Source organism: Talpa occidentalis, unplaced genomic scaffold, assembly GCF_014898055.3.
Source record: "Talpa occidentalis isolate TD23 unplaced genomic scaffold, MPIMG_talOcc4v2.1 talOcc4.15, whole genome shotgun sequence".
NCBI classification, from domain to species: domain Eukaryota; kingdom Metazoa; phylum Chordata; class Mammalia; order Eulipotyphla; family Talpidae; genus Talpa; species Talpa occidentalis.
Genome location: NW_023601543.1, coordinates 40,297,908 through 40,310,931, shown reverse-complemented (window position 1 = coordinate 40,310,931; position 13,024 = coordinate 40,297,908). Strand labels below are relative to the sequence as shown.

At 42.2% G+C, this 13,024-nt stretch overlaps 2 protein-coding genes and 1 non-coding gene across 5 annotated transcripts in view; all 3 read right to left on the bottom strand.

Moving 5' to 3' along the window:
* The window catches only part of RPS6KA6 (ribosomal protein S6 kinase A6), a 189,932-nt gene that overhangs the window by 13,069 nt on the left and 163,839 nt on the right, over window positions 1-13,024 (bottom strand). Inside the window, exon 20 of one of the 3 annotated variants that reach the window (XM_054695658.1) lies at window positions 3,874-3,894. The exons of the other annotated variants lie outside the window; for them this stretch is intronic. Within the exon in view, the coding sequence (XP_054551633.1) occupies window positions 3,874-3,894 (21 nt within the window). The remainder of the gene's footprint in view (window positions 1-3,873; window positions 3,895-13,024) is intronic. 3 annotated transcript variants of the gene reach the window in all.
* LOC119246049 (ADP-ribosylation factor-like protein 2) lies at window positions 565-1,261 on the bottom strand. The gene has a single exon (XM_037512227.2). The coding sequence runs from the start codon at window positions 1,222-1,224 to the stop codon at window positions 841-843; it is 384 nt and encodes a 127-aa protein (XP_037368124.1). The 5' UTR covers window positions 1,225-1,261; the 3' UTR covers window positions 565-840.
* On the bottom strand, window positions 4,115-4,218 carry LOC119246811 (U6 spliceosomal RNA). Its single transcript, XR_005125566.1, has one exon. It is a non-coding gene; the product is annotated as a U6 spliceosomal RNA (small nuclear RNA).

Here is a 13,024-nt window from a genome sequence, read left to right as displayed (position 1 = left end):
GTATTCCATTGGCCTGTGTATCTGTTATTGTTCCAGTACCAGGCTATTTAATTATTCTGGCCTTATAATATAGATTGAGGTCTGGGAGTGTGATGCAGCCATTCTCTTTTTCTTTGTAAAGATTGCTTTTTTTATTCAATGTCATTTGTAATTCCATATGAATTTCAGTAGAATTTATTTCCAATGTGTGTTTTTGGAGTTGACAGCAGTTGACAATGTATTTTGGTGCGCCTCCATGTGGCATATATGTTGGTGAATGTTATGTTTTTTTGATGCACTGTTTATCATTATATAGTGTCCCTCCTGTATCATTAACTTTTTTAACTGGAAGTCTATTTTATCTGCTATAAGTGTGGCTTTAGAGTCCCATTTGCTTGTAGGATTCTTTCCCAAACTTTTACTTTAAACTTATGTTTGTCATTGGAGTTTAGATATGTGTCCTCGAGGGTGGATTCTGTTTCCTGAGCCAACCAGATACTCTGTGTGTTTTATTTATTTATTTTTTTTTTTCAGGGCCAGGGAAGGTTTATTCTCACAGCTGAGCAAGGACAAGGCGCTCAGCCTTGGTAGCAGCAGAGGCAGCCCCTGCCCAGCCCCTGCCCTCCCCCCGGTGGTACGACAGCTGCGCGAGTCCAGGTCAGGAGCCGGGGCAGCAGCCCCCCCACCACGGGAGCTGGCCGGCCACGGAGCAGCAGGAGAGGGCGGCAGTAGCAGCAGCAGGTTACAGAGTGGGGCAGGGAGTGTTAGTGGAACCGGTGGAGGACGCCCACCCCCCCCCCGTGGATGGTGCTTGGTGAAGACCTGGGGCTCTGGACTGCGAGGTGGGGCGTCTAGAGCACTTCAGTCAGTCGTGAAGATGCGGCTGGAAATGTCATCCAGGAGCCAGTCGATGCCGAGCAGCAGGTTCTCCCCGGTGAAGGCGCTGCAGCCTTGGATGCACCAGTGGTGGCTGCGGATGGAGTCCAGCTCCAGGGCCTCGCGGATGGCGTTAGAAGACAGCGCTCCGGGCAGGTCTTGCTTGTTGGCAAAGATGAGCAGGGTCGCTCCAGCCAGGCGCTCCTCCACCAACAGGCTCTGGAGCTCCCGCTGACAGTCCTGCATGCGCTGGCGGTCAGCACTGTCCACCACCCAGATGAGGCCGTCGGTGCTTTCGAAGTAGTGTGTTTTAATTGGTGAGTCCAGTCCATCTATGCCTAAAGTGATTACTGGTATGTGACAGTCCATTGCTGCTGCCTTTTTATGCTCATTTTTTGTGGGTTAATCTGTTTCCTTATTTAGTTCTTTGTGCATGTTCATGTTTTCAGTTTAATGTGTAAGCACCTTTCAATATTTTTGGAGAGATGTTTAGTGTTTGCAAACTTTGATTTCCTGTATATCTGAAAAAGCCTTTAGTCTCCCATCACATCTGAGGGAGAGTATTATAAGATAAAATACTCTTGTTTAGCAGTTTTTTCTTTTAAGTATTTGGTACATGACATTCTATTATTTTCTCACTTGCAGTGTTTCTTTAAAGTCTGATTGGGTTATTGGGATACCTTTATATGTTATCTGTTTCCTCTCTCTTGACAGCATCGGTATTCTTTATCATGAATTTTTATAAATTTCACTATCACAGGTCTTGTTGATGATCTCATTTTATCTAGGTATGCTTTTTTTTTTTTTTAAGTTTCATGGAGTGGGATAGTTTGAGGAGTATTTTGTGACTTTTAAAATTTCATTTCTTCCCTCTACCCAGGTTCTTAAATTACACTGACTTGTTCCAAGTGATCTATTCTACTTCTGTGACTTTCTCCTGAGTTTTTCATCTCTTGTATTTCTCTATTGAAATCCTAAAACTCCATTTTTATCTTATTTAGAGCTTCTTTTTCTGTCTTCAGTTCACTGATTTCATTTCTAATGACATTCATCTGTTTTCCTGAGTTTTCTTCCATTTCTTTGAATTTCTTCATCATTGCAATTCTAAACTCTGTATCTGAAAGGGAGAACATTTTCCATGTCAATGACTTAGGGCCCTGGGAATTTGTTCTCTCTCTGTTACACAATTTGCTTGGGGACTTGGGTTGTCATTTGTGGGAATTTTCCTGCCCATTATCTGCTTTGGAACTCACTTTTTATGGTTTCCTTTGGGAGAACCCTGATCAGAGTTCTCACCTATCTGGGCAAAAGTTTGGCAGGGTCTCATGGATGTGGTAAGGCCTTTGGCCACGCTGGCTTATTCGCTGATGTGGGTCGGTAGTCACAGCAGTCTGGGTGCTGTCAGGGCTCTTTTCACATGGCTTTTGTGGATCTGGGCAAGTGCTGACTAGGTCCTGTGGGATGTCACGAGTGCTCTTCTGGTCAGGGTTGGAGCTGGCAATATCTCTAGAGGTCTTTGGCTACTCTGGTACCCTCCCTAATATGGATCCAGAATCTCCCTAGTCTGCACAGGCACTGGCAATATCTTGCAGAACTAGTGAGACCTCTACTAGCTTGGTGGGGGCAGGCATTATCCTGTGGAAGACTGTCACTCTCTCTTAGTCGCTGATGGGAATCTGCAGTCTCACTATTTGTGTTGAAGCTTGTAAAGTATCACAGAAAGTTGCAAGACCACTGCTGGTTTGGGTGTGGATCAGCGGGATCACCAGAAGATAGCAATGTTTCTTGCTGCTCTATTGCAAGTTTTTCATCAGCAGTTTTTAATCAGAGTAACTATGAACAAGCTTATTTTATCTCTCTTACAATAACAAGCTGTAAACCTAATAAAGCCTCATAGTGAAGCCCAATTTTAAATATATTTCATTCATACTATAATAGTGTGGGGGTGGTTTGGTCAAAGATGGTGTTAAAGGAAGCTCCTTACTTTGTTTCAGGAGAATAATCTGAAAGAAAACCCACACCAACACTGCACCCAGAGGTCCTGTGACTTTGGCAAAACTGGAAATCAGCATGGACTGCACCAAAAGGGACACTGAAGAGTTTCATGTTTCATTAAGCAAGAGACAGGTAAGAGATATGCCTTGAGATTGTAGTTCTCGGAGGGAGGCTTTGCAACCCTGGGAAGGGGAACATTCATCCTTGTGCAGACAGAGAGAAATGAATAGGATAAATAACAACAGATGCTGCAGAAATTCAGAGTAATTAGAGTTACTATAAAAATCTTCATACTAACAAATTCTATAACTTGGAAGAGATGGAAAAATTTATTAGAATTATACAATCATGGGTCTCCCCTGTGGTGTAGTGGTTGAGCGCTGGGTTGCGAAGCTGCCTGTAGCCTATGCAGTGCTGTTTCGATCCCTGGCCGCCTGCGAGGGTCCCACAAGGCACGCAGACCTCTCCTGCCACGCCTGCTGCTTCCCTCAGCACTGTACTTCATCAGTCTGCCTGCTCTGCTTTCTCCTCTGGCTCTGGTGAATTCCCTCACCCTCCCACACTTCTGACTGTACCCAGTGCTTGTATAAATAAATCTTTAAAAAAAGAATTACACAATCATATGAGACTGAATAGGAAGAAATTAAAATTCTGAACAAACCAATCACAAGCAACAAAACTGAAACAGTAATCAAAATGCTCAAATAAAACAAAGATCCAGATCCAGATGTCTTTATAAATGAATTCTACCAGACCTTTAAAGGTGAAGTACTACTTACCCTGCTCAAATTCTTCCAAAAAAAAAAAAAAAAAAAACTGAAAAAGAAGGAACACTTTCAAATACTTTTTAATAGGCCAACATTACTCTAATACTAAGACCAAACAAAGGCAACACAATAAATGAAAATAACAGACCAATTTTCCTAATGACCACAGATGCAAATATCCTTAACAAAATCCTAACAAAGTGACTCCAACAATGCCTTAGAAGTATGATATACAGCAACCAAGTGGAATTCGTACCTGGGAACTGTGGTTCAAACTCTGAAAAAAAATCAACCAATATAATTTATTACTTCAACAAAAGGAAACAATAAAAAACTTATGATCATATTATAGCATATTATAGGTGCTGAGAAAGGATTTGATAAGATTCAACATACATTTTTGATGAAAAACTGAAGATAAATGGAACATATAACATAACATGATAAAAACTGTCTGCAATAAACCCACAGCCAATGTCATTCTCTCTCTCTTTTTTTTTAATATGGGATGCTTCATGAATTTGCGTGCCATCTTTGCACAGGAATCATGCTAATCTTTATATTGGTTCAATTTCAGTATATGTACTGCCAAAGCAAGCACTAATAACATTCGCAATGTGAAAAACTGAAAGCCTTTCCGCTAAGATCTGATAGAAGACACAGATGTCTGCTCTCATCACTGCTATTCAATACAGTATTAGAAGTTGTAGCTAGAACAATTAGATAACAGGAAGATATAAAACGAATCCAAATTAAGAAAGAAAAACTAAAGCTATCATTATTTACAGATGACATTAAAATATACAGAGAACCCAGAAGACACAAAGGAAAAACTAAATCAGTTTAGTAAAGTGGCAGGGTATAAAATCCACACCAAAAATATTAGTTGTCTTTTTAAAATACAAACAATGAGATAGAAAAGGAAGATATTACTAATGTAATCCCAATTTCAATAATACCAAAAAAGTTAAATACCTAGGAGTAACCCTAACAAAGGAGTTAAAAGACCTATACAAAGACAACTATAAGATATTATTTAAAGACACAGAAGACACAAGATATAAAAAATCCCCGACTCATAGATTGGAAGGATCAACACTGTCAAATGGCAATGTTACCCAAAGTAATATACAAAAAATATAATAGAATGTGTAATACACATTTGATCACATTAAAAATATCAATGACATTTTTCTAACAAATGAAACAGACACTATTGAAATATTTACGGAACCAAAAAAGACCCCCAATAGCAAAAGCAATCCTGACAAAAGAGAGAGACAGAGAATGGAGGTTCACACATCCAAATTTCAAATTATAAAGTGAAAATAATTAAAACAACATGGTAATGGTCCAACAACAACAAAACAAACGGCCCAATGGAATACAATTGAGAGCCCAGAAATAAACCTACACCTATATAAATAAGTAATCTATGACAAAGGAGCTAAGAACATACACTGGGACAAGGATAACCTCTTCAATAAAGGGTGTTGGGAAACTGGACAGCTGCAATACCTAATGGGGGAATTCACATATTACCTCAATTAATAATTAATATCCCAGGGCCTCCTCTGGTGGCGCAGCAAGTTGAGCACTGGGCTGCGAAGCTGCAAGCAGCCTCTGCAGCGCCGGTTCGATCCCCAGCCGCCGGCGAGGGTCCCACATGGCTCCAGACCTCTCCTGCTGCCCGCTGCTCCCCTCAGCAATGTACTTTGGTCCTTCTGCCTGTTCTGCTCCCCACTCTGGCTCTGGTGAATTCTCTCACCCTCCCACGCTTCTGACTGTACCCAGTGCTTGTATAAATAAGTAAATAAATCTTAAAAAAAAAAAAAAAAAACTTAAGAAAAAAGCAAAATAAATTCATAAAAAAAAGGAAAAGAATTAATATCCCAGGGCCTCCGTGGTGGTGCAAGGGGTTAAGCACCACACTATGAAGCAATCCACAGCCTCTGCAGAACGAGTTTGATCCCCGGCTGGCCAGGGAGAAACCCACATGGCATAGCAGACCTCTCCTGTCTCACTCCCCTCAGCAGTATATTTCAGTCAGTCTACCTGTTCTGTTCCCTGCTCTGTCTCTGTTAGATCCTCTAACCCACCCCCACATTTCTGGCCTGTACCCCTGCTCTTGTATGCAGAAATAAATAAATCTTTAAAAAAAGAATTAATATCCCAATTAAGAATTAATTAATTAAGGAGAGGCGATCAACATGGCGGCGGGGGGTGGGGGGACTCAGAAAGTAAGTCCTCCCATTAAAAAAAAATTAATAGGGAGGAAAAGCAGCAGGTCTGGCAAAAACAAGGACACAGAAGATAAACAGTTGACTCTGGCAAACTGCCCAAAGTGGAAAGTTGCCATAAAAGAGGACAACAAGAGAATAAAGCTCAGAATCCTGCTACTGTCCCCTACTCTCAAAGCCAGTACACTGTAAGAGAAAGAAAAAAAAAAACAACAATGAGAACAAACTAAATATCAAGCAGGACTGTGAGTGGAAAGGAACATTTGCAGGCACCACACCCCACAAACAGAACTGTGGAGAACCCTGCAGGAATCGCCACAAAGGTGAGTGAACAGCTCTGGGTGCCATTAGAGGAAGATAAGGACTCCACAGAGAGACCTACAAATACCCCAAGGCCAGCCAGCAAACTTGTGTGGAAAGCACACAAGCGCCCACTTGAAAAGCATATGCAGCTCACAGCTGCCTAGATCCCTGTGCCTGCGACCTAGGTTTGTGGGAAGATACATGGTAACCATCACTGAGGTGAATGATCCTCACCGAGTAATCAAAAACCAGGCGCTTGGGCAAGGGAGCACAGTGCAAAAGGCACCATTTCTATGGACTCTGAACTGGGCTACTGCCCGTGTCCTAGATCTAAGGGCTTCAGAACTGAGACCCGGGGCACGAAATTCGGGGTTTGGGATCCCCATGATGTGTGGCACAGGGCAGACACAGCACCCCATGCCACTGAGCCATTCCACGCCACCCCCACTCAGTTCCCCAGAGACCCACTGGGAAAAAGCACAGCTCTGGAAGGATATTAGGAAAGATATCTGGTGCCACCTAGAGATCAGAACAAAAATCACCAACTTCCTAATAGTTGGAAGCCAGGATTTCCAAAACCACCCTCAGAGAGGGTGGACCACTCAGAATGGGGTAAGAAGGGAAACAAGATGTGGAGCAAGACTCCATTCTGGAACTGAGAGCTAGGCACAGGATCTGGGTCTGGGATGCACCATTACAGTGGGCACTGCACAAGGTGACTGCCACTGTTTTGGATCTGAGACCCTGAGATGGAGAACTAGAGTGCAGAATTCAGGGCACAGGATCCACTCAGCCGCAGATACAGCATCAGGTGAACATGGGACAGACACAGAACACAGTGTGAGTAATATCCCCTATGTTGAGATGCTCCCCTCCCTGCCTTCATTTCTCAGAGAACTACAGGGGAAAAGCACAGGTCAGCAAGAACAAGTCCCCAGCACCACCTAGTGACCAGAACAAAATCACCAACTAATTGATTACCTATTGGAATTTAGTAAACATGGAGGGAGTAAGAAACAGTGCCCAGCAACACAGCCACAGCATCACCTTGGTGGAATTTTGCCCTACCAGTGCTGATCTCAGTCTGGTAAACAGCTTTCCACATCCCTGAAGGAGCAATCCAAAGAGATGCCCACCAACACCAGTGGCACAACGTCCTAACACATAGAACAAATGAGAAAGCAAACAGCAGGGAGAAGGAAAAAAAAAAATAACCAAGCAAGCCCACAGGAGAAGGACGCATCAAAAAAAGAAAATCAGTCACCAGAGCTCAACAATGACATGGAAGAACTTCTCTCCTGTCAGATAAGAGAATTAATAATCATCATGATTAAAAAGTATAATGAGGGCCTCCCCTGGTGGCGCAGTGGTTGAGCACTGGGCTGCGAAGCTGCCCGCAGCCTTTGCAGCACCGGTTCAATCCCTGGTCGCTGGTGAGGGTCCCACATGGAGCAACAGACCGCTCTTACCACTCCCGCTGCTCCCCTGAGCAGTGTATTTCATCGTCTGCCTGTTCTGCTCCCTACTCTGCTCTGGTGAATTCTCTCACCCTCCCGCACTTCTGACTATGCCCAGTGCTTGTATAAATAAATAAATAAAATCTTAAAAAAAGTATAATGAAATGAGGGCCTACTTGGTGGCGCAGGCATTTGGGCACTGTGCTATGAAGCTGTCTGCAGCCTCTGCAGTGCGGGTTCCATCCTGGCTGGCCTGCGAGAATCCCAAATGGCGAAGCAGACCTCTCCTGTCTCGCCCGCTGCCCCCCTCAGCAGTGTATTTCATCAGTCTGCCTGTTCTGTTTCCCAATCTGTCTCTGGTGAATTCTCTCACCCTCCCACGCACCTGGTCTGTACCCTGGTTCTTTTATAAATAAATATATATTTAAAAAAAAGTATAATGAGATGAGACAAATAATCAATGAACTGAAGAACAAAAATGAGGCCTTAAGAAAGGAAATGATAGAAAAGGAGGTGACTAAAAGATTGCTGAAGGAGACAAAGAGCTCTTGGAAAAGCATTGAAAACAGAACTGAGGAAATGGAAGAATGGATCAGTACTCTTGAAGATATAGAAATAGAGAGAACCAAATCAGAAAAAGAGAGAGAAGTGCAAAGGAAGAAGAATGAGAATAGTCTTAGACAATTATCAGACTCCATGAAGAGAGGAAATATAAGAGTTATAGACATTCCAGAACGTGAGGAGAGAGACCAAGGATTTGAGAAATTATTTAAGGAGATAATTGAAGAAAATTTCCCAAGTATGAAAAACAAGACGAATATAGACATACAAGAAGAGAGAAAACACCCAATTACTACAATGAAAAGAAAACTACAGCAAGACACATAATATTAAAGCTTGCATGCATACAAGACAAGGTAAAAATAATGAAACTGGCAAGGGAGAAGAAACAGATAACTTATAAAGGAAAATCAATCAGGTTAACCTCAGACTTCTCCGAAGATACACTACAGGCAAGAAGAGAATGGAGCAACATATTCAACAAACTTCAAGACAGCAAATGCCAGCCAAGAATACTTTACCCTGCAAAGCTCTCCTTCCTGTATAAAGAAAAAATATGGACCTTCTCAAACAAACAGAAACTCCAGAAATTCATTACAACTAAATCCCCACTCCAAAAAATCCTACAAAAATCCTAAAGCCAAAACCAACAGTGGAATGATCAAGAAGAACAGAATAAAGGAAGGGATAAAGTCACAAAAAAGACAAACAAAATTGCAAATCCAGATTCCAATATAGCAATATTAAATCTAAATGTAAAAGGATTACACTCATCAATAAAAAGACACAGAGTAGCAGGCAGGATTGAAAAACAAAATCAATCCTTCTACTGTCTCCAGGAAACACATTTAACCACAAAAAGATAAACATAAACTGAAACTAAAAGTTTGGAAAACAATCCTACAAGCAAATGGACCAAAACAGAAGGCAGGAACAGCTATACTTAAATCAGATGAAACAGATTTCAAATTTAAAAAAGTAAAAAGAGACATAGACGAACACTACATTATGATCAAGGGGACAATACATGAAGACCAAAATCAATCCAAATATCTTCTCTAATCATAAAGGCATCAAACTAGAAATCATGAAAAGAAAGTGAGGAACCCTCCCTCTTCATGGACATTGAAATCCACACTACTGGAAGACCAGTGGACCGATGAGGAGATCAAAGAAGAAATTAAAAAATACTTTCAGTTGAAGGACAAGGAGGACACCGCTTTCCAGAATGTATGGGATGCAGTAAAATAAATAATAGAAGGAAAATACATGGCAATACAAGCTCACATCAAGAAACAAGAAAGACCTCAAAGAAACAATCTAATCTCACATCTCAAAGAGGTAGAAAAAGAACAACAAACCCAAAGCCAGTAGAAGAAAGGAAATAATAAAAAGCAAAGCAGAAATAAATGAAATGGAAATTTAAAAAAAAATCCAAAAGATCAATGAAACCAAAAGTTGGTTCTTTGAAAAAATAAAATAGACAAACCTCTAGCCAGGGTCACAAAGAAAAAATGGAAGACAGCACATTTAAATAGGACTGTAAATTAAAGAGGAGAAATCACAACAAACTCAGTAGAAATCAAAAGAATAATAAGAGATTACTATGAACACTTATATGCAAACAAATTCAACAACCTAGAAGAAATGGACAAATTCCTACAACAATATAATCATCCAAAGCTGGACAAAGAAGAAATAGAACACCTAAACAAACCAACTACAAGCTGCAAAATTGAGGCAGTAATCAAAGCACTCCCCCAAAACAAAAGCTCATGTATAGACGGCTTCACAAACAAATTCTACTAAACGTTCAGCAGTGAATTAGTGCCTATACAAACTCTTTCAAAAAAACTGAAAAAGAAGGAATACTATCAAATATGTTCTACATAGCCAACATTACACTACTACTAAAACCAAACAAGGACAGCACAAAAAAAGAAAATTACAGGCCAATCTCCCCAATGAACACTGATGCAAAAATCCTCAACAAAATTCTTGCCAACAGAATCCAACTATGCATCAAAGGGATTATACACCATGATCAAGTGGGATTCATCCCAGGGGCACAAGGGTGGTTCAACATACAAAAATTAATCAGTGTAATCCAACACATCAACAAAAAGAAAAAAACATATGTTCATATCAATAGATGCTGAGAAAGCATTTGACAAAGTCCAACATCCATTTATGATGAAGGCCCTTGAAATGGGATAGAAGGAATATACTTTAACACGATAAAAGCCATATACGACAAACCCACCGCCAATATTATTCTCAATGGCAAAAAGCTGATGGCCCTTTCTTTAACATCAGGAAAAAGACAAGGATGTCCTCTCTTGCCACTGCTCTTCAATATAATACTGGAGGTCCTAGCCAGGGCAGTAAGACAAGAGAAAGACATACAAGGAATCCAGATAGGGAAAGAAGAAGTAAAACTATCACTATTTGCTGAGGATATGATAATATACATAGAGAACCCTAAAACCTCCACAGAAAAACTACTTAAAATAATCAAATAGTTCAGTAAATTAGCAGGATACAAAATCAACGCACAAATATCAGTAGCCTTCCTATACACAATCAATCTGAAGAAGCAGAAATCAAGAAAACCATACCTTCTATAATGGAAACCAAAAAATCAAATACTTGGGAATAAACCTATCAAAAGAGGTGAAAAACCTATAAAAAGAAAATTACAGGAGAAGGAGGATCAACATGGCGGCGAGGAGACGCTGCGAGTAAGATCTCCCATTGAAAAAAAGTTAACAGGGAAGAAAAACGGCAGGTCCCAGTGAGAACTGGGACGCGGAAGATAAACGGACGACTCCAGCAAACTACCCGAAGAAGAAAGTTGCCATAAAAAAGGACAAGAAGGGAGGAAAGCGCAGAACCCTGCTACCCTCCCCCACCCACAAAGTCGGCACTCTCCGACCAACAGAAAGGAGGAAAAAAACAAACTAAAACGACCAACAAGAACAAACTACTTATCAAGCAGGACTGTGAGTGGAAAGGAACTATTTCAGCCACCACACCCCGTGAACTGGAGCTGTGGAGAACCCTGCAGGATTCGCCACAGAGGTGAGTGAACGGCTCCGGGAGCCATTAGAGAACAATAGAGACTCTGGAGACCTGCACACAGCCCAAGGCCTGCCGGTAAGCTTGCATGGAAAAGCGGCGTGCTTGAAAAGCAAACGCGGATCACGGCTGCCCAGGTACCCGCGCCTGCGACCTAGGCTTGCGGGGAGACACACAGCAACCCTCACTGAGGTGAAAGTCCCTCACTGAGTAATCAGGAACTAGGCACGGGAGCGGGGTGCAAAAGACGCCATTTTTGAGGACACTGAACTGGGCTACAGCCAGACTCCTGGACCTGAGGGCTTTGGAACTGAGACCTGAGGCACGAAATTTGGGGCTTGGGTTCTCCACGACGGTGGGGCAAAAGGCAGACACAGCACCCCAAAGCCGTTGAGGTTTACCCTACCATTCCCGCTTTGTTCCCTGTCCCACGGGGTGAAAAAAATAGCTCCCCAAGGGCTCTAGGAGAGATCTCTGGAGCCACCTAGTGACTTGAAACCAGCAGAAGGCTCCTGGAGGAGCCAGCGGCCAGCTGGGAAGTTATCCCACGCCAGGCCCCTTCCGACCAGCAGTCTGTGCCCACAGGGGGAGCGGGCACACACGGCCGGGGCAGACCAGGCATGCAGAAGAGTGTGCCTGAGACCAGACAGGCAGGGAGTGCGTCCCGCATCGCCATTTTAGAACAGGAACATTTCTTCAGTAAAGACTGTCTGAAACCAGCAGAAAACTACCTCAGGAGCCAGAGGTGAGTGGGGTAAAGTTGCCCACGCCAGGCCCCCTCTGGCCTGCAGTCCAAGCCCAGAGGGGGAGAGGGACCCATCACCGGGGCAGACCAGGTGCACAGGAGAGTGTGTCCCCGCACTGGCATTTTAGAACAGGGACCTTTCTTCATTAAAGACTGCTTGAAACTGACAGATGGCTCCCGGAGGAGCCAGAGGCAAGCAGAGAAGTTCACGCAGGATGCTGGCCAGTCCCAGCAATACAGTGTCCCAATGTATACGACAAATTAGAAAACAGACAGTAGGGAGTAGAAGAACCACACGCAACCTAACAACTCCTCAGGAAAAAAGCACACCACAAAAGAAAACCACTCCCCAGATTGCAACAAGAGTAACTTGGAAGAACTTCGGAGCCTTCCAGAGAGAGAATTTAAAATTGCCATGATTAAAAAAAGGGACAGAACTCATAAAGGAAAACAATGATTTGAGAAAAAAAATCAACGAGCAGAAGAATGAAATTGAGTCATTAAAGGGGGAAGCAAAAGAAACACAGGAGATCAAAGAATTAATGGAGGAACTAAAGACTCTGGGAAAAGCAATGAAAGCAGAATAGATAAATGGAAGAATGAATAAGTACTCTTGAAAACACAGACATAAAAAGAAAAGGAAAGAGAAGTACGAAGGAAAAAGACCAAAGAAAGACTTCGGGAACTATCTGACTTCATGAGGAAAGGAAATATAGAGTTATAGGAATACCAGAAGGAGAGGAGAGAGATGTAGGAACAGAGAAAATATTCAAAGAGATAATTGAAGAGAACTTCCCAAATGTGAAGAAGGAACTGAAAATTGATATACAAGAAGCAAGAAGATCACCAAACTTCCACGACGAAAGGAAAAATACAGCAAGACACATTAATAGTAAAGCTCCCAAGAATCCAGGACAAGGAAAAAATAATGAAGCTGATAAGAGGGAAGAAACAGATAACATTCAAAGGAAAGCCAATCAGGTTGACATCAGACTTCTCCGAAGAAACACTACGGGCAAGGAG

What these genes read in the sequence shown, in the direction of transcription:
- LOC119246049 (XM_037512227.2), bottom strand. Translation starts at nt 1,224, where the DNA reads ATGGACTGTCACATACCAGTAATCACTTTAGGCATAGATGGACTGGAC.